Genomic DNA, 17,315 nt, shown 5'->3' with positions numbered 1-17,315 from the left:
AGGCTGACTCGTATTTCTCTCGTTCGCGATCGCATTTTTTTCCCCCCATTAGTCGATAAATCATCCTGTTTATCCTGCACGAGTCGTTCCAACGAATTCACCGATTTTTCCAGCTTTCCTACGAGAAAAGGGGAGGGTAATCGAGTTGAACGAATCGCAGTGCGACGTCCTCTTTGTGGCGATGCACATTATTAATAGCTACACGCAACTCCGATGATTACAAGTAATGGTCGAGGCTGGATCTTCCAACCGGCCTCGCCTAGAATCATAGAAAAATCCACGGAACGAGTTTTCTCAAGCTCGACTAGCCTGATGTCTGCCGTCTTAGACGTACACACTCTCTCCCCTCGTTCCTTCATTCCTGCATAATCGCGAACGTGTTCGCTATGCTCCACGAACTCCTCTTATTTTTCCTTCTTTGCCTCTCGCACTTCGTTGCCTCAACTCTGAGAAAATTACGAAAATCAATCCGAGGATCCAAGAATCGTATTTCGTTTCTTCTTCTGCAAATCCCCATTGACTTCCATTAGGAATCGTCGCGGAAGCGAGCGTGACAATCACGAAACGCGTACGATCGTGAAAATACACGGACTAATCGCGCTTTTACAACGAAAGAAACAGGGAACAAAGCAACGGGAGCAAGTTTACGAGCGTCCCTCGTTATACAGTCGCATAAAATCTTTACGTCCCCATGAAAGTGGCAGAGGGAGAGAAAAGCCAGGGAGAAGCTGCCCGCCTCGATCCTTGCACCCGAGCGTTTCTCTGCTTCCTCGAGCGAGCAATTAAAACGCTCCGGCCAGATGTTGTGTACTGAAATAATAGAGGATCGCGGGAAAGGATAATTGGCAACGATATCTTCTCGCAGACTCTGCTACCTTTTTTCTTCGAATTTTTCACCTGACCCGAACGTACACGTCGTTCGTACATGTTGAGCAGCGAGGAATATTATCGCGATTATGCAGAGCCCCTGGGCTCGCGCGAAACCAGATGCAAGAATGTCGTACCGCGAGTCGACTTGTGCGCTCGTGTTACATTAGGAGAGATTTATTGATCGACGACCGGGATAATCGATAAAGACGACAAGTCCCGAGACACGTAGGCGTGGAATAAACGAAAGAAAGATAATTCGAAAAATCTTGAACGAAACACGCGAATACGTGAACACCTTGAACCGAGCGTGTTATCAGCCAGCACGACCTGACGCGTGTCGAGGATTTTTCTGTCTAACCGGTGTCTGCCCGTGGCTGAGAACACATATCGACCAACGGCCAGGATGATAGTGTCTGGAAAACAACCATGATACTTCGTGTCTTTCCGTGTAGCCGGGATACCCGTGAGTGGATATTTTATTCGTTCGTCATCGCCATTGAGGAGCTCCTCTAGACGCGATCCAGACGTCCAATTGTTCTTTATGTATGTTTGCCAAAGAATTTTATTTAAAGAGACGATCGTGCGTGAAGCGTTTGATAAAGTCTGACCGAGTGGAAGTGTTACGAGGACATATTGGGATTAACTTCCACTACGTTTTTTCTCTTCGTAAAATATTGAATCGTTTCAGGGTTACACACCTCGTCCGTTCTCTTTTAATTAAAAATAAAAAAAATTTTCCGAGTCTCATCGCGTACGCGATACTTGCGCGCTAATTTGATCTTCGGACGTAATTCAGAAGGGGTTGATCGATCGTTTCGATTAGAAAGAAGCGGCTCTCGGTAGCGGGAAAGTTCCGCCGCTTGTTTATTCGTTTGTGCGCCCTTTTAAAAATAGGCGTTCATTCAAGGATCCCAGCCAGACGCTGGCCAGACATTCGACGCGGTGTGCACGGACGGGCATTTTGCCGGCTGCATTCTCGCCGCGCGTGTCTTTTACTCGCACGCCAACGTATGCCAGTGTCTTAGGAAACGAAACATTGGAAATGGAACGTCTATGTGGAACGTACGAGCGTCGAAGCCAGAGAACGATCGTTTAGAAACACGAATGTGGATAACCGAGGAAGATTTTCGGAATTAGCCAGATGGGATTTCGTGTCGCGCATCCTGACTCTATATACAGCCGTGAAACTGCGTCACGCCGTGGCGAGCTGGTAAACAAGTCGCGAAAGGAAGCAAATCAAGAGCGTGTGTCGACTCAGCGTGCAAGAACGGTGAGTGAACATCGAGGAGAACGCGAAACTTCGCAATCGAGCGACGCGAGATACGGGAAAGCGACAAGCGGCCAGACAACCACGCGACGATAACGCGTTACGAAATGACCCCGACTCGTCCGTAGCTATTTCGCCAACCGTATACGTACGATTCATTCGCGCCAGAAAATATACTCGCGTTCATCTTTTCCTCGATGCCAACCACCGCGAGACCGTACCACGCGGCGAGAGATTATTTTTGTTTAGTCTGCTGTCTCCACCGTTCCTGTTTTCCTCGTGAACGCGGCTGACGCCTTCGACTCCGCAGGTAACGAGGAACTCGTGCGTTAGTAAACGCGTCGCGACGCCTGAAAATAGATCATTTTCGAATCCGAACAGATAGGTACGTTCAGAAAATGATGGAAAATATTGATTTTTCTTTTGAATTATCTTCGCCTACAGGGTTTCGAGGGTGGTAGAATTTTTAGAATTAATAGATTTTCAAAGTAGAAATCGAAGTTGAAGTATATGGATAGCCAGCGCGCAGGTATTCAACGTTTCATTCGATCGAAGCTATGAAAGGATGGAAAATGGCCAAGAGTATCGGACACACGAACGTCACGAACGACTGCTGGTCGATGCCCCAGTACTGTGCACTTGGCACCATTTTCCTACCCTACTCTACCCAACGCACCCTCTATCTGTCCCTGTCTCACCCTTAGTCGCTGCACTCGCTCCTCGTCAGGCCGGGACAAAGAGGGAAGAGGGAGAACGGATTAAATCAAAGGGAGGAGGGTCTGACGGTACAACGGTGTCAGCGGTAGGATATACGGGATGTTTTGAACTGTACGCACCAAGTCGGCTGGTTAATAGGATTTATGAAAACGGGCCAACTGATCTCTATAATCCTGACATCGACTAATAGCCTTCATTTTTTTTCTCTTTTCTTCCATCAGCAAATATTTCTCGTTTTCTTTATATATAAAAATTGTATGATATCGTACAAGATAATAAAGAATGATTAATGGATTGAACGCAAAGAAGATCATTTTCCTACCAATTTCCCGAGTATCTGAAAAATTCTCGCGGGGAAAAGAGAGAGAAATTCTCGAAATATTTTCGGTCGGACGATCGTCGAAAAGGAGCGTCGTGCCGGCGCGTAAACCACAACGACGAGCGGATCGTAACGTCATAAATTCGAAGGCAGACAGCCGCGACACGTCGCTCTCCACCGCGTAGAATGTCAGCGACAATGACGCAACCGAGCTGTGGGTCGACGAACCCGGCTTCGAAATTGTGTCACGTGCTTCCCACTACAGATTACAGCCTAGACACTCCATTAGACGGCGCACGGAAGAATCCCTATTGATAAAACGCGGTAATTAGGCCGAACATCCCGTTTGGATGAGCGCGCGAGTCCGCTCTCTCCGTCTTTCTCCCGCAACGCTGGAACCCATTAAAACCGATACTCGTCGCGGTGCTGCGGGTCGCGTCGGCTCGTGATCACCTGCACGGTGAAACTTTTTTTTCTTTTTTCCAGTCACACGCGATTTACCGCGATAATTAACATTTACATCGGCAATTAATGCCAACGGGATTTAAATTTCCAGCTGGCCGCGTTTGTACCAGCACGCTTCGATCTCTTAGCGAGAGAAACGCTTCATTTCCTGCCGCGAATCCGGTCCAACGATCATCGAGAGTCGCTATACCGATATTGTATCGATGATTTTTTAACGAGGCTAAATATACAAGGCGATTTATACTCGATAAATTTGCGAATAAAATAGTAAATTCTTTTCAAATCCCCCAACGATATAGGAAAAAAAAAAAATGAATTCAGGAATTAAATTGAAGGAAGGTGTCTAAATCCGGTCCTTATCAACGCCAAAAGCCACTCGGATATTTGTACCGAAGAGAGACTTTCTACATTAATGAATCAACACTCGAACTCCGTTACGTTTCTCCTTTTTTATTTTCGCCTTTTTAGCCCGGATTCTCGGTCGGGATCGAGCTCTTAAAAAGCTGAAAGGTATTTCCTCGATTCCGGAAGTCGCATTATTCCCGCTGGCTGGAGGCGAGGGCCGAGTGGAGTCTGGCGGTATTATAGGGACGGAGGGGTGGGGTACATATAGTTCGCTGTACAACAGTCAGTCAATACTTTATAGCACGAGACCAACTTGACGTCTCTGTTTCTCTCGTTGTTCCCCTTGATCCATCCTTCTCTCCCTTTTCTAACTAGAGAACCGTAGAGGGTACCAAAGCCACCCCGTCCTCGTTTTCCTCTCGTCCTTTCTTCCAACACCGGGGGCAAATACGAACAACCGAGCGAGCGACGGTTTCTACGATCTCCCATCGCATCGGTCTCTGTAGTACCGGCGCTCGCAATATTCCGCCTATCCCCTGGCCTTCCCACAGGGACGAGGACGTAAAACGATGAAGGGCTGCGAATTTGCAGCGAGCTTCAAGCGCATTGCCACCCTTACGAATAAAACGGGAAAGAGCGTCGCGTCGCGTCGCGTCGCGTCGTTGCGTGTCGAGCGTAACTCTGCTACTTTCCGTCCGTGACGAGAAAACGGCAAGAACCGACGGGAATGGCAGCTGCTCTTGCCACGATGATACCTCCGCTTTACAACCACCCCTGTCTCGCGTTTTCGCTTTTAATCTCCAACTTTCTCGTTTCCAACTACCGACATTCGAAAAATAGAATCATCCGTGTGGTTTATCGAACCCGAAACTTCCCTTCTTCCTTAATCCCAACGAAAACACTGATAGTGTATCCCTACCGGTCAGAATCATCCGATTTTTTATTCTCATCTCGCGAGATCGTTGCATAACGTTCGAGGAACTCGTCAACGGGGGACGTCAAAGTGTAATTGTGTAAGGTAGCAAGATTGTTTGCAGTCGAGGGAGAGAAACGTGCGGAACCGGTGCTCCTCCTCCTCGAGGAGAGGGCGTCGAGAAGAGGCACAGTATCTAGGTCTGTGTAACGATTTTTAGAGTCTCGACCCTCCGACAATCGTCCAGCCCATAAAAAACTTGAGGCACCCCACAGTGAACGGTAGTGCCAGGGTTTCCATAGCGACCGAGCCCTTTCGCGCCCCTCTGTCGTTGACCTATACCCACGCCGACACCCTTAGATCCTGGCTGCTGCCCTAAATCTATTAGACGCGATGCAAAAGACACATCGTGCGAAAGAAGTATTACAAGCTAATAAAATAAATCACCGTGGAGATGCGTGTACCGTATCTCGTATCTCGGTTTTGAAGTACGAACGAATCTGTGTAGCAACGAGTCTTGTATTTGAGAATGATTGATGGAACCGGGTCGCAATTGGCGCTTATTTTCACCCACGATCCACCGTGTTTACTGGCAGAGACCGTTTCTAGCACGCTTAACGCAACGAATATTTCCGTGTGATTCGGGGCTGTGAATGAAACATCGCCGATGAAAGGAGCACCGCGATTCGAAGTACGTTCAATTCTCTAAAGTGCAGCCGTCGGTAGATTTCAACTCCAAAATCCCAAAACTCGGAACAATTTCAGAATCAGCAAAAAAGCTGAGGCAAAGATCACGCGTATCATGTATAATTCATATCCAAGAAAGAATCGCGGCTCTTGGTTCGACCAGGCCATTATCAAGCGTCGTCGGGGGAAATTTAGGCTGGCGCGGAGAAGAAAAAACGAAGGAAAACCGTGTTCGTACGGTCGGAGAGCGAAAGGGAGAAAGGCAGCGATCGGACTGGCCATCAGACATGCAACGCCGGTCAAGAGAAAAGAAAAAGGGAAAAGGGAAAGGTGAGAGCCGCGGAATCGTAAATCGAGAATTAAGTATGACGGCGTACGGTAAGACGTATATAAATTTTCCTTGCCGATGAATAATAAATGGCGGGAGCGAGGAGGGAGAGGGAGACAGTAGGTTCGTAGCTCTGAGCGTAAGTAAGAGAGGAGACAGAGGCGAGCGAGATAGGGAAGGCAGGGCACAGAGCAGAGAGCAGAAAGGAAAAGGGTGTACCGACAGAGAGAGACTCGGAGAGAAGTACAGCGAGAGAGAAAGAGTAAAAGAGAGCAAGGAGCGAACGAAAGGACGTTAACCCTTTTCTTGTTTCTCTCCGGCCCATCCCTCCGCTCCTTCTCATCGCAGGAGTGCTCCTTTCCGCAGGAGAGTTACCTCTCTTCTCTTTCTCTCCCTCTTCAGTCACTTTTTCCACCACGAAACCATTTCTCTCTCTCTCTCTCTCTCAATCTTTCTCTCTTTCCAACCTTTTCCTCGGTACTCCGTTCTCGTTGTGCTGGGCCCCTTCGTTGTACCACCCGCTTTTCCCTTCCTTCTTCACCATCCCTTGCCCATCTGACTCTCTTAGTTCGTCTCCCTCTCTCTCTCTCTCCCCCCCGTGACCCGGTACGCTTTCTTGCTCTCCCTTCGCGTCGAGGGGAGAACAAAAATTACGAATCCGCGAGGCATTTGTCGAGAGCCACGGCTCGATCGAGGGGTTTCGTTCGGCCGTACACTGCTACGCCAACCAGCCACGTTTCAACCGAGAAATCCCGTAGAAATCTTCAACCTTTTTTTACCTCGTACGCTCAACTTACGCAACCGAACTAACCGTAGACACGATTTTCTTTCGAAACGTTGTTACAATCTGACGAGAAATAATTTTGCGAGGAATATCGACGGGGGTGACTCGGGCTTCTATGTTCGCCGGATTGATGAAAGGTGTTTCGATTAACCAGGCAATTAAAAGTTTCAGAGTTTGTTACCGTTTAACGTTCACGTGTCATTGATCGCTGGACTGGAAGAGATACTTATTGAAGTTTGTTAATTGACTTTATATGCGTGTAATAGTTCTGATCAAAATTTCACCTCTGATAAATTTACAAAAGGATTATAGTCTGATCGACCGGTAGGATAGCGTATAGCGAATCGACGCGAGGAAAGGAAGAATTTTAAAGGAATAACCGGAGGATAACGAGGCGGGAGAAGGTTGGAAATCGACGATCTTAAAGAAGCAGCAAGGGAAGAGCGTTCGTGTGCATGCCATAAATCAAATCCGCGTCGTTCCTCTTAACGATACACAGTTCTTCGCGGTCTTCAGTTTTCGAAGGAACGATTCGAGGAGGTATCAACAGATGAATAATCACCGCGGAACGAAAACCTGGATAAATCTGCACCGGTGGACGGCCGGGCGCAAAGGCGGCGATCGCGTTTCGCAAGCATCGCGCGAAATTCTTGGGACAGTTTGCATATTTTCGCGTGACCGTAAAACGCGGACCGAGCCGGTCGCATCACCGTGGGAACCCGGCTTCGACTTTGTAATTATTAGAAGCGATTTGTCCGTCTAATAACACGTTGTTATATCATTATAAAGTCGTAAAAGATAACCATCGAGTCTACCCGGCTTCGCCAACCTATTGTTTCACGACCAAAAGATTCCTCCTCGGCCTGAAATCACGCGTGCATCATAAATTTCTGGCCATTTTTCAGTCAGAATTCCCGTTCAGGTAGCGAATACAATATTTTAATAACATCGTTAATATCTGTTATTTGATTCTACATAAATTTTCAAACAAGAAGAGAGAGAGTTTAAAAAGATTCCCAAAGATACGAATAATATTTGCAACTGAAAGAAGAGAAACACCTTTCCAAAGCAGTTCGAAGCGGGAACTCGAGCTGCAACTTAGTAATCCCGTGCAAATGATTCATTCCTTTCGTCATTAAATCCGGTCGCTTAAAATAACGACACCAGTATTTCGAACAGATGTACCAGAAGTTTGGATACCATCGAGCTTCCTAAAAGGACAAATAGTTGCATCTAGACGATAGAAAAATATAGCTATCATTCTTAACCTTCTCTTCTACAAAATTGCGAGTATTTATTAGAGTAAGAATTCAAATGAAAACTCTTCCGATACATGGATCTGTCAAGGTTCTAAGAAAGAGATGATGCTGCCAAGGTTCTAGAGATGCTCGAAGTCTGTAGGAAAGGTAGACCTAAGCTTCTTTTCTACAAAATTGCGAGTATTTATTAGAGTAAGAATTCAAATGAAAACTCTTCCGATACGTGGATCAGTCAAGGTTCTAAGAAAGGGATGATGCTAGAAGGTGGTCTACCAAGGTTCTAGAGATGCTCGAAGTCTGTAGGAAAGGTAGACCCGGGACGAGTATCGTTATTGGTCAGGATATAATCGGCTCGGGTCGGTTCACTCGGCGAACACGTATCTTGACGAATTCAACGGCGCGAGAATAGCGAGGAACGTTTAAAATAAAGTCGCGGCGTCGGTAAATTTATCGTTCCGAACGCGGGATCTATTTACCGTGTCCCTTGGGATCGCGTCGCGATGAAAACCACTAAAATACCGGCTGGAATTCGTACGCGGTCTGCCCGCAAAAACTGCCTGCCCTCCTTGTCACTCACGTGTCACTTCTGTATAAGCGGTGAAAATAAGGCACGGGTTTTGGAATACCTGACTGGTTAGTCAGGCCATTTAGTCATTCCTCTTATACCGGGTACCCGGTATCGCGCAGTCACCAGAACTCGCCTTTGGGAACCATCCAGATCACAAATTAGCCTCGTAAAAAAAACGCCTCGAGGGTTACAGAAGCTCACCGAAATAAACACGTTAAGTAACAACATCGAAACACTGTGCCGGCCGTATATTTACAAGGGAGACCCACGCGGATTCGTAGTTTTACGAATTTTCATAAATAGCTGTCGTACGCGATTCACCGATCGGAAGCTTATCAATATTTCATCGGCGCCTCTTATCTATCGATCCGAGATCAATCAACAAGTTCAACGGCACGATAGAAATCTACAAACATAGCGTGCTACACGTGTCTCGTGCAATCAATGGATTTTAATGTAACCCTCTCTGCTAACGCGGTACACGAACTGTCCACGGAAATAGGTCAAGTTTAGACCCTTTCGTTGCAGAAAATTCATTCATCGCACAAGTAATAAATACCCAACTCCTGCTGTTTTAAAAAATAAATTCACACGTTTGATTATTACAAGAGCGCGATATCTTCGATTTATAAATCGGCAAGTTTCGAGCGAACGACAGCTCGCCTCGAAGCAACATGAATCTTCGGCACGAGGTCGCGTTAATTAGGAGAAGCAATGAATCGTCGCGGCGGAGGGGAAAAAATGATGGCGAAAGTAGGAAAAAAAGAAGAGGGGTGGGCGGTGGTTCGCTGGGGTGCGCGGTACAGGGAACAAGGGGGCCGGGCCAGAATCTGGGAATGTTCAAATTTTTGGCTTCCCGCCAATCCGCCGGTTATCTTATTATGATCAAGCGGAATTAACGAGATTACACGCCGCGATATGCAACGTTATAATCTAAAATAAACCGTTCGCCGCGCGTTTCCATCGAGCCTTTTATCAGGGGCTTTCGATGCGGCATTCAGGACGTACAAACGATTTACGGATATCGGGTACCCGTCGGTTCTGTTGTTCCAAAACAATCGTGAAATTTCTTTCGTCGAGGATCCTCTCGGCTCCTCGAACGGGCTTTAATCCAGCAATTTCATTAACGTCGATTAGATTCGGTGCTTAATCTACCGGGAACAATCTACCGTTGTCTCTGTGTATCGAAATTGCAATTTCATCTCTGATCTTCGATGAACGGGAAGCGTTGTTTCAATCGACCATTTAACTCTATTCAACGACTGGTATTGCGTATTTAGAGACTTTGATAAGAGAATCTTAGAATTGATTAATTCCGTAAAACGAAACGTGAAACGAATATCCGTCCGAATTAAATAAGAAAAAAAAGAACATGAATGAGTATAACGAAAGCGTAGAACAATCGGAGGATAAGAACGAAGGAAATCCAGCCAGTGGAAACCGGCTTCGCGCGAAACGGAGCAAGGCTGAGGAGGAACGCGACTTTGTCTGGCGAAGGGAGGTAAAAGGGCTAAAAGGGTGAAGACGAAAGCTGGTCGTGGCGGTCGCGAGAAATTGCTCGCGTGGATTCGGCCGTCTTCGCTCGTTTCGTAAGATGAACGAGGAGGAGGCGAAAGCGGAACAGAAAGTGCAACGAAGAAAGGAGAGACGGTGCGAGGAGAACGCGCGGTCGGCCAGCGCGCGAAAAGAATAGCTAGCTGATTCATACGCGAAGTCACGAGCCGTACGTCGTACGCAGCCGGCGTACGGCCGTGCAAGCGTAATCGAAAACACACGAGATGCACACGTTTCACCGTCAGCCTCTCTCCCTTACCCTCGCGCAATCCGCCGACCTGTACGCTTTTATATCTGCATTCTTTCTTCCGCGAATGAGAAATTCGTTTCGCAATTAACGATAATTAGTATCAAGTGAAATTTTCAATATTAGAGAATTCGATCTTAAATCATCGCCGAAGGTACTTTACGCTCCTCGAGTATTCTAAAGACAGATAACAAGAAGCTTTTAAATAAAAAAAAAGAAAAGAAAAGGGGGAAAGAAGCACCCTCCCGGATTCGCGCGGTGCATTAAAGATTAAAAAGACGGTGAAAAGAAAGAGGAAAAGGATCATTATTCGCAGAGACGGAGGTGGGTGTCTTCTCGAAGGACGTGAAAGGGCGCAACGGGAAGGACCAACGAGTAGAATACTAGTGTCCTGTTACCAAGTCAGACGTAAGGCAGAAGCCACGCGGACGAGTACGAAGACGATAGCAAAAGGGAAGAAGGTTGTAGGGAGAATAGTTAAAAATAGCCTGACCAAGGGTCCTTAGCTCAGCTTTGGTAAAACCCGCGGGATTTGAGCGTGTGTTCGCGGTTGGGTGGATAGAGACGATGTAACGGGGTCTCTGGTACGCCAGAGACGAAGACGGAGACAAATACAGAGACATAAAGATAAGGAAAAGATGGTACTCACGTGCTTCCATAGAGGTGTCTTGACCGGGTGGTGGCAACTGCGTCGTCGACGAAGTGGTCGTGGTCCCTGTCGTCGACGTGGACGAGCCTTTACCCTGAGCTACGGTGACCTTGACCTGTTCCTCGCTACCATCCGCCTCCTCGTCTTTCTCGGTCGCGACATCCGGGCTCAGCCGTGTCCTTACAGCTCCCGGCTGCTCATCTTCGGGGTACGACCAGGATGACATCGGCCCGGCGACTGTTGTGCTCCAATCGACGATACCACTACCACCACCACCACCACCACCACCTATGACCTCACCACTACCGTCCCCCGCGAACGCGAACCTCCCTCCGTCTTTATCCCTCGCATCTACTTCTTCGTCCTTCGACTTCCTGTTGCGTCTTCCCGATAGTTGCTCGTCCGATAACCGCGGCACAGTTCGATGGACGAAACGATCGGTGGTCCAAGTAATCGGTACCGTAATCGTGATTCGCGACTCCTCCGTCGTCCTCGTGGTTGTTGCCAGCGTCGTCGTCGTCGCCGTCGTCGTCGTCGTCGTCGTCGTGGTTGTTGAAGAACTCCGGCTAGAAGCCGGCCCTCTGACAATGTCCTCAAGATTCGACGACGACGTCGAGTCGTGATGGTTGGTCTCGGGTAAAGCGAACTCGAGGATATCGTGGCGTTTCGGTTCGGCTGTACCGACGAGAGCCGAGAAAGATTGAACGCGACGGGGACGAGAAAATCTCCCCTGGAGCCAGTACGGTTGAACGGAGCTCAAAGAAGCTGAGCCTCGATCATCGACCTGTCGTCGTCTCGACTTGGTCCTCTCGTAAGCCAGACCTCCTCCTCCTCTTCCTCCTCTCCCTGTTCCTCCTCCTCCACCTTCTTGCGATGCAACGGAAGAAGATGTATCTTTCTTGCTGATGGTATCGATCGTAGCTGGTTGCTGGGGAGAGAGCAACCGAATCGCATCGAAACCGTGTCGTTCAGCTGGGAGCAACGATATCTCGTGATAATCCAGCTCTCCTTTCGGCGGAGGATGTACGTCCGGCTGCTGGTAGTTTGAAAATCGACGAGACGTTGGACTCCGGACGGTGGACTCCGACGACCAGCGGTCCGTTGATCGAGGCAGAAGACGAGGAGGCGTAGCGTCGAGGGACACGTACGGATCGGACACCACCGGCGCAGCCGTCGTCGTGCACGTTTGATTGCCAAGAACAGCGACGACGAGAAAAAGCAGGAGTAAACCCACCCCCGCCCCCGTGGTGGCCCCCACAACCCACGGCCTTACCACGAAAACTCGCGAGGCCGTCCAGTCCAGCTGGTAGTAGGCCGATCTTGTCGATGGATCCTCGGGATTCGGATCGTTATCCCTGTCTCCTCCTCCTCCTCCTCCTCTTCCTCCTCCTCTTCTAGATCCGTCCTCCTCTTCTTCCCTCTATCCTTCCCGAAATTCCTCGACTCCTCGTCCGCCTCTTCTTCCTCCTCTTCCTGATCTACATTCAACCTTCCGTTGTTGCTCCTCTTCTGTTGCACACCTGTTCTCATCCACTGCCACCAGCTTGATTTCCGTTGATGCCGTCGTCGTATCGATTCCAGGTGTCTTTTTTTCTTCTTCTTTTTCGTCGCCGCGACAACTGGTCCACCCACGAGGTTTCGGTCTCGCATTTATCCCGTCGCGTGTCGAACGTTTCTAACGAGCTCTCTGTGTCGCGCGAACACAACCGACGAAACCGATGCTACGCGACCGCGTTCCGACATCATCGCGAGCCGTGACGATCGTCGTCCTCGGCGTGGACGATCGTCGGACGAGCTTTCGCGAATCCGCGCGCCTCCGCTGCTCGCCCTTGCATTCTCCGCCAACGTTTCACGCTACTCGCCTGAACGCTTCTGCCGCTGAGCTTCGACTGGGTGCGTTTACGGGCCTCCAACACAGTGGCTACGATGTGTCTGTAACCAACCAAAATTCCACCAGGTTACGAACCTTTCGTATAAAAATTTATTTTCAGATCAGCCTCGTATTCGTACAAATTTTTCAACGAAACATATGTAGTCTAAATATAAATCCGACGATTCTGAACACCGTTATGTAATAGATACAATATTTCCTTGTTCTAAAATTATCCTTCGATCTATCGAATATTTTCAGATATTTTCTTATTCTAAAATTATCCTTCGATCTATCGAATATTTTCAGATCATTAATTTTAATGTATATACGGAAAAAGATTTTAGTACTCGTGTAAACGGAAATCGCAAATTATCATATGAATTGAAAACCGTGAAAGAACGGTATAAATAATTACAGTAACAAAGACAAGAAACACGCGACAACACCGAACGTTCCAATTATAAACAAGAGGAGATGGACTAAGAGATAAAGAGGAACAGCCTCGTGCAGCATGCACTGTCTTATTCTGGTCTATGGACTCATGCTTCCTACAACTTCCTAAAATACGAGCCCCGAGGAAATAGTTCACGAACGGATCTCGAGTGATTCGTTTCGTTCTACGTTTCTACCCTTTTCTCTCCCTCCTCCTCATCCTAGTTGCTTTGTCTCCTACTCGCTTTGTACCCGACCGCACACAATATAATGAACCGATGTTCCAACACACGTAGACCTAACCCAACGTACCCGGTACACGCACGTACACGGGTCAAAAATGAAAATGTTGCCCCACTGTACTGGTTCACTCGAGATTTCGAGTGGTCCTCCGGCATGTTGGTCTCGAAATGCGAACAGATTTATTATTTATGTCGAATTACGACGACCTCCGTTTACTCGTGGCCCCTTCGACGACGAGTAATTAATCCAACTGCACCAACTGTTCGATATCGACGCGATATTCGCGATGCAAAGCAACGATATCGAACGCGATTAATATCGACAGCTTGATAAAGACTAATCTAGAGGGCCGAAATTTTTCCGTCTAATCGTTTCGATTCCGCTTCGAACAAACAAGAGATTCAGCTACGGTCATTTGCCATGCGATTAACGATACTTTAATATTCGTTTCACGGCGGCCAGTTCAAAATAGTATCCGTGTTCGTGCATTCTCCGGGACGAGAATAGACCGCGTTACTATTTCAGTGACGTTCGGAATAATTGTAACGCGTACCCCTGTGTTTACCATTTTCTACGTTCATCGGGAGAATGTTCGAGCTGTCGGTTAATTTGCAAATAGTCTATCCGACTAGGTATCCATCTAGGCATTCTAATTGTTTATTCGTCGAGGAAGAGAATTAATATCCGATGGATGCTTTGAAAACGGGGGATGATGGGAGCAGGTTTTCAAACATGATACCCCAGGCGAAAGGGAATCGTGAGTCGATCGTTCGATAGCGAGACGCTCGGGTTATCGATCGTTGAAGGGAAGGAATAATTTTCTCAAGATTTACCGAACGTCTGAGGTTGCCCATTAAGCGCAGCATTGGTGAAGAGGAATCAGGAGAATCCTATTTTTATGAACGGTCATCGGGTATGAATAGTGCACAGCCCACCTCTTCGCCTATAGAAACCGTCTGCTAGAGAGTATGCCAACGTGGCATCGCGAACGTGGAAAAGGGACGGCTGACGACAACAGACAAAGTGGTCTGTTTCTACTGTCCACACTCTCCTAATGCAAAACTCGTGTAGCATCGATAGACGCTGACTTTAGCCACGACACGAGTAGAGTACCTCGGATTAGTCGTGTTTCGCGTTTACTTTATTCTCGCGGTACTTTATTGAACAGGAAATCGCGAACAAACTGAAAACAGTCTAAACCCGCGTCAACCGTCGAATATTTGTTTACGCAGAAAACTCGAATCCCGCTAATTATAGTCGGAGTAGTCGAAGGGAGGAAACGACGAAGGCACTATTTTTACGAGTCTCCCGCCAGAATATCGTCGGACGTCTGCCTTCGTCTGACCGCAACAAAACCAACAACCAGGAGATACACGAGGCAGACCGAGAGCTAACCTTTCTATTATATTCCCGTGTCACGATGAAAATATTATTTCTCTGTTTCGTCGTCGTCTCGGTATCCCTGTGATAAACATCGTTACACGTTACGAATCGTTTAACGCTGCGGAGGTCGCCGATGAACGATACCGGCATCGATATTATCTGAGGCTTGCAAGACGGCAAGGAAAAAATGGAAAAGTTTTAATTGGAAAATGGAGCGATCGTACTGGGAATAATTACACTTATAGCGTGTCTGACTACTGCGACAGTCGATGGGCAGGGACAGTGTTTTCTTCGCAATGGTAAATCGCTTCGTTCGCATAGAATGCGATTGTCGATTATGGTCGAATAAAAAATGCAAGCTATGCGCTATATACCGGGTGATACGATTGAAAAATGAAACTTTCTTCCTCGATGTATCTTGGAGGAAGAATGTATATGGTCAACATGTTGATAAGGTGATAGAGACGAAAATGGGTGGAATTTTTGGGCGGAAAGCGAGGTTAGAATAGGAGCGGAGCGGTCGCTTGGTGTTGGGTCGCGCGCGCGTGTCAGCGAGTGGGAATTCGCTGTTTTCATGAGGAAAAATGTGCGCGGCACGCGCGCTGACGTTCTATTTTCGAATGAAAGGCGCGATCAGGGGACAAGAACGAAAGAGAGATGCAGAAATCGTGTGGGAAAGAGATCGACCACGGACGAGGACGAGAAAGAGTTGGAATATATGTAGGTGCGAGAAGAAGAGGAGAGGGAACGAACGGTGAGGGAAAAGCGTGGAACAGAAAGCGAGAAAGCGACGCAACGAGAGCAACAACATTGTACAAAAACGAAGACAGATTGCGATGCAACTGTATGCGTATGCACCGGAGGGAAGGAGAGAGAGAGAGAGAGAGAGAGAGAGAGATAGAGAAGGAGTGTGTACTCTTTGAATACACAGGGCGGGAGAAGGCGGATAGAAAGGGACGAAGAGAGGAAAAGAGAAGAAGAGCTTGGTGCGATGCCGTTGTGTAGCGTGGACACAGGCAAGGAACTCTGACTCGTCTTATGCTAGGCGGCCATGCTGGGTCTCTCTCGCGTTCCGAGAATGGGTACCTTTCGCGTACACGATGGAAACTCGTGTATACCCGCGGAGAAAATTTAGTCGCGCACGTTGTGCCGTTTTGCAGTTGGGTGCAACGGTTCGGTGAAATCGCACGGCACCAACGGCATCAACCGGGCGACGATATTAAAGGGTGCTATCGGACGCGACGGTAAGGGAGGTGAAAGAAGGCGCGACAAGAACCGTGGGGGGGGGAGAGGAAATAAAACGACAGCGTGCACACGCGGCGCGGCGAACGAAAGCAACGATAGGAAAAAGACGAAAAGGAAGCGGAAGGATGTAAAGTAAAAGAGAGCAAGCATGCGAGAAAAAGAAAGAAAGAAAGAGAGAGAGAAAGAAAGAAAGAAAGAAAGAAAGGAGAGAAGCACACGCACCGTGTTGACCACCACGCGTTCGCCGTTCAGGTTGAGGGGAGGGGGCACCTCTGTTCACGAGCTCGACCACGGCGTATATGCAGTACACGTAAAACTACGCGCGGCAACGACACACACGACCAGTGCACGCGTCTTCGCGGTGGCTCCGTGTTTTCCACTGTCTGCAGCGTCGTGTCGATGCTGGTTTTTCCTTTCTCGGCATGGACGCCACTGCAGCAACGGCAGCCACGCCAAGACGAACGAAAAATAAAGGAAGCGGATCGAGCGTGGATCGTACAGCGAACGACCGGAGCTCGAAGCGAGCGAGCCGAAGATCCGTGGAGCAAGCGGTGCTGCCTATCGGATGGCACTGCGTTCAGCGCCGCGGTGCGCGACCCCCGTCGGCCTTCATCGTCTTTCCTCGTCGCGCCTCGTCCCGTCTCGGTGGCGCTCGTCGCTTTTCGCCCCTTTCCGTCCCTCGAGTTCCGTGCCGCGGCCGCGTCTCACGCCAGACCCGCACCTCTACCTCTATACTACCTTACACTCCTTTACTCTACTCTACTCTACTCTCTTCTCTTCCATCTACTGAATTTCTAACCCCTTCTTCCGCCTGCAACACCCTCTCTTTCTTTCTTTCTTCCGTCAGCACCGCTACCTTCTTCGATTCTCCATCTCGTCGCCATCGCCACTGTCACCACCACCGTCCTTCTCGTCACAAACGCCGCCACCATCGCCACCACCGTCACTATCGTCACAGCTGCTGTCGTCGCCGCACTCGCCGTCGCAGTCATAGTCGACGAGCGCTGTCGTGAAAATCGTTCTCCTTCTTCACACTCCCTCTAGTTACTAAGACCACCCTCTTATCCCACCCTCGAGATTCTGTGTTTTCGCATGTAATTGCAAAATCGATTGCAAGCACGCCTACAGATGCAACCGAGTCCCCTTTTCAAAAATCTGCACGCATCG

At 48.4% G+C, this 17,315-nt stretch overlaps 1 protein-coding gene and 1 long non-coding RNA gene across 2 annotated transcripts in view; both read right to left on the bottom strand.

Moving 5' to 3' along the window:
• LOC117607112 (uncharacterized) overlaps nucleotides 1–12,502 on the bottom strand; it is an 86,857-nt gene extending 74,355 nt beyond the window's left edge. The window contains exons 1-2 of the mRNA XM_034330391.2: nucleotides 12,455–12,502; nucleotides 10,973–12,392 (exon numbers count right to left, since the gene is read on the bottom strand). Of these exons, the coding sequence (XP_034186282.2) occupies nucleotides 10,973–12,392; nucleotides 12,455–12,502 (1,468 nt within the window). The remainder of the gene's footprint in view (nucleotides 1–10,972; nucleotides 12,393–12,454) is intronic.
• A 31-nt stretch (nucleotides 12,503–12,533) lies between these two features.
• LOC143306088 (uncharacterized) lies at nucleotides 12,534–16,991 on the bottom strand. The gene is made up of 2 exons (XR_013063491.1): nucleotides 16,371–16,991; nucleotides 12,534–12,904 (listed from the first exon to the last, which is right to left on the bottom strand). It is a non-coding gene; the product is annotated as an uncharacterized LOC143306088 (long non-coding RNA).
• Nucleotides 16,992–17,315: the final 324 nt, after the last annotated feature.

This window comes from Osmia lignaria, chromosome 2 (assembly GCF_051020975.1).
Source record: "Osmia lignaria lignaria isolate PbOS001 chromosome 2, iyOsmLign1, whole genome shotgun sequence".
NCBI lineage: Eukaryota > Metazoa > Arthropoda > Insecta > Hymenoptera > Megachilidae > Osmia > Osmia lignaria.
The sequence above is the reverse complement of the archived record's forward strand: the minus strand, read 5'-3'. Positions and strand labels throughout refer to the sequence as shown.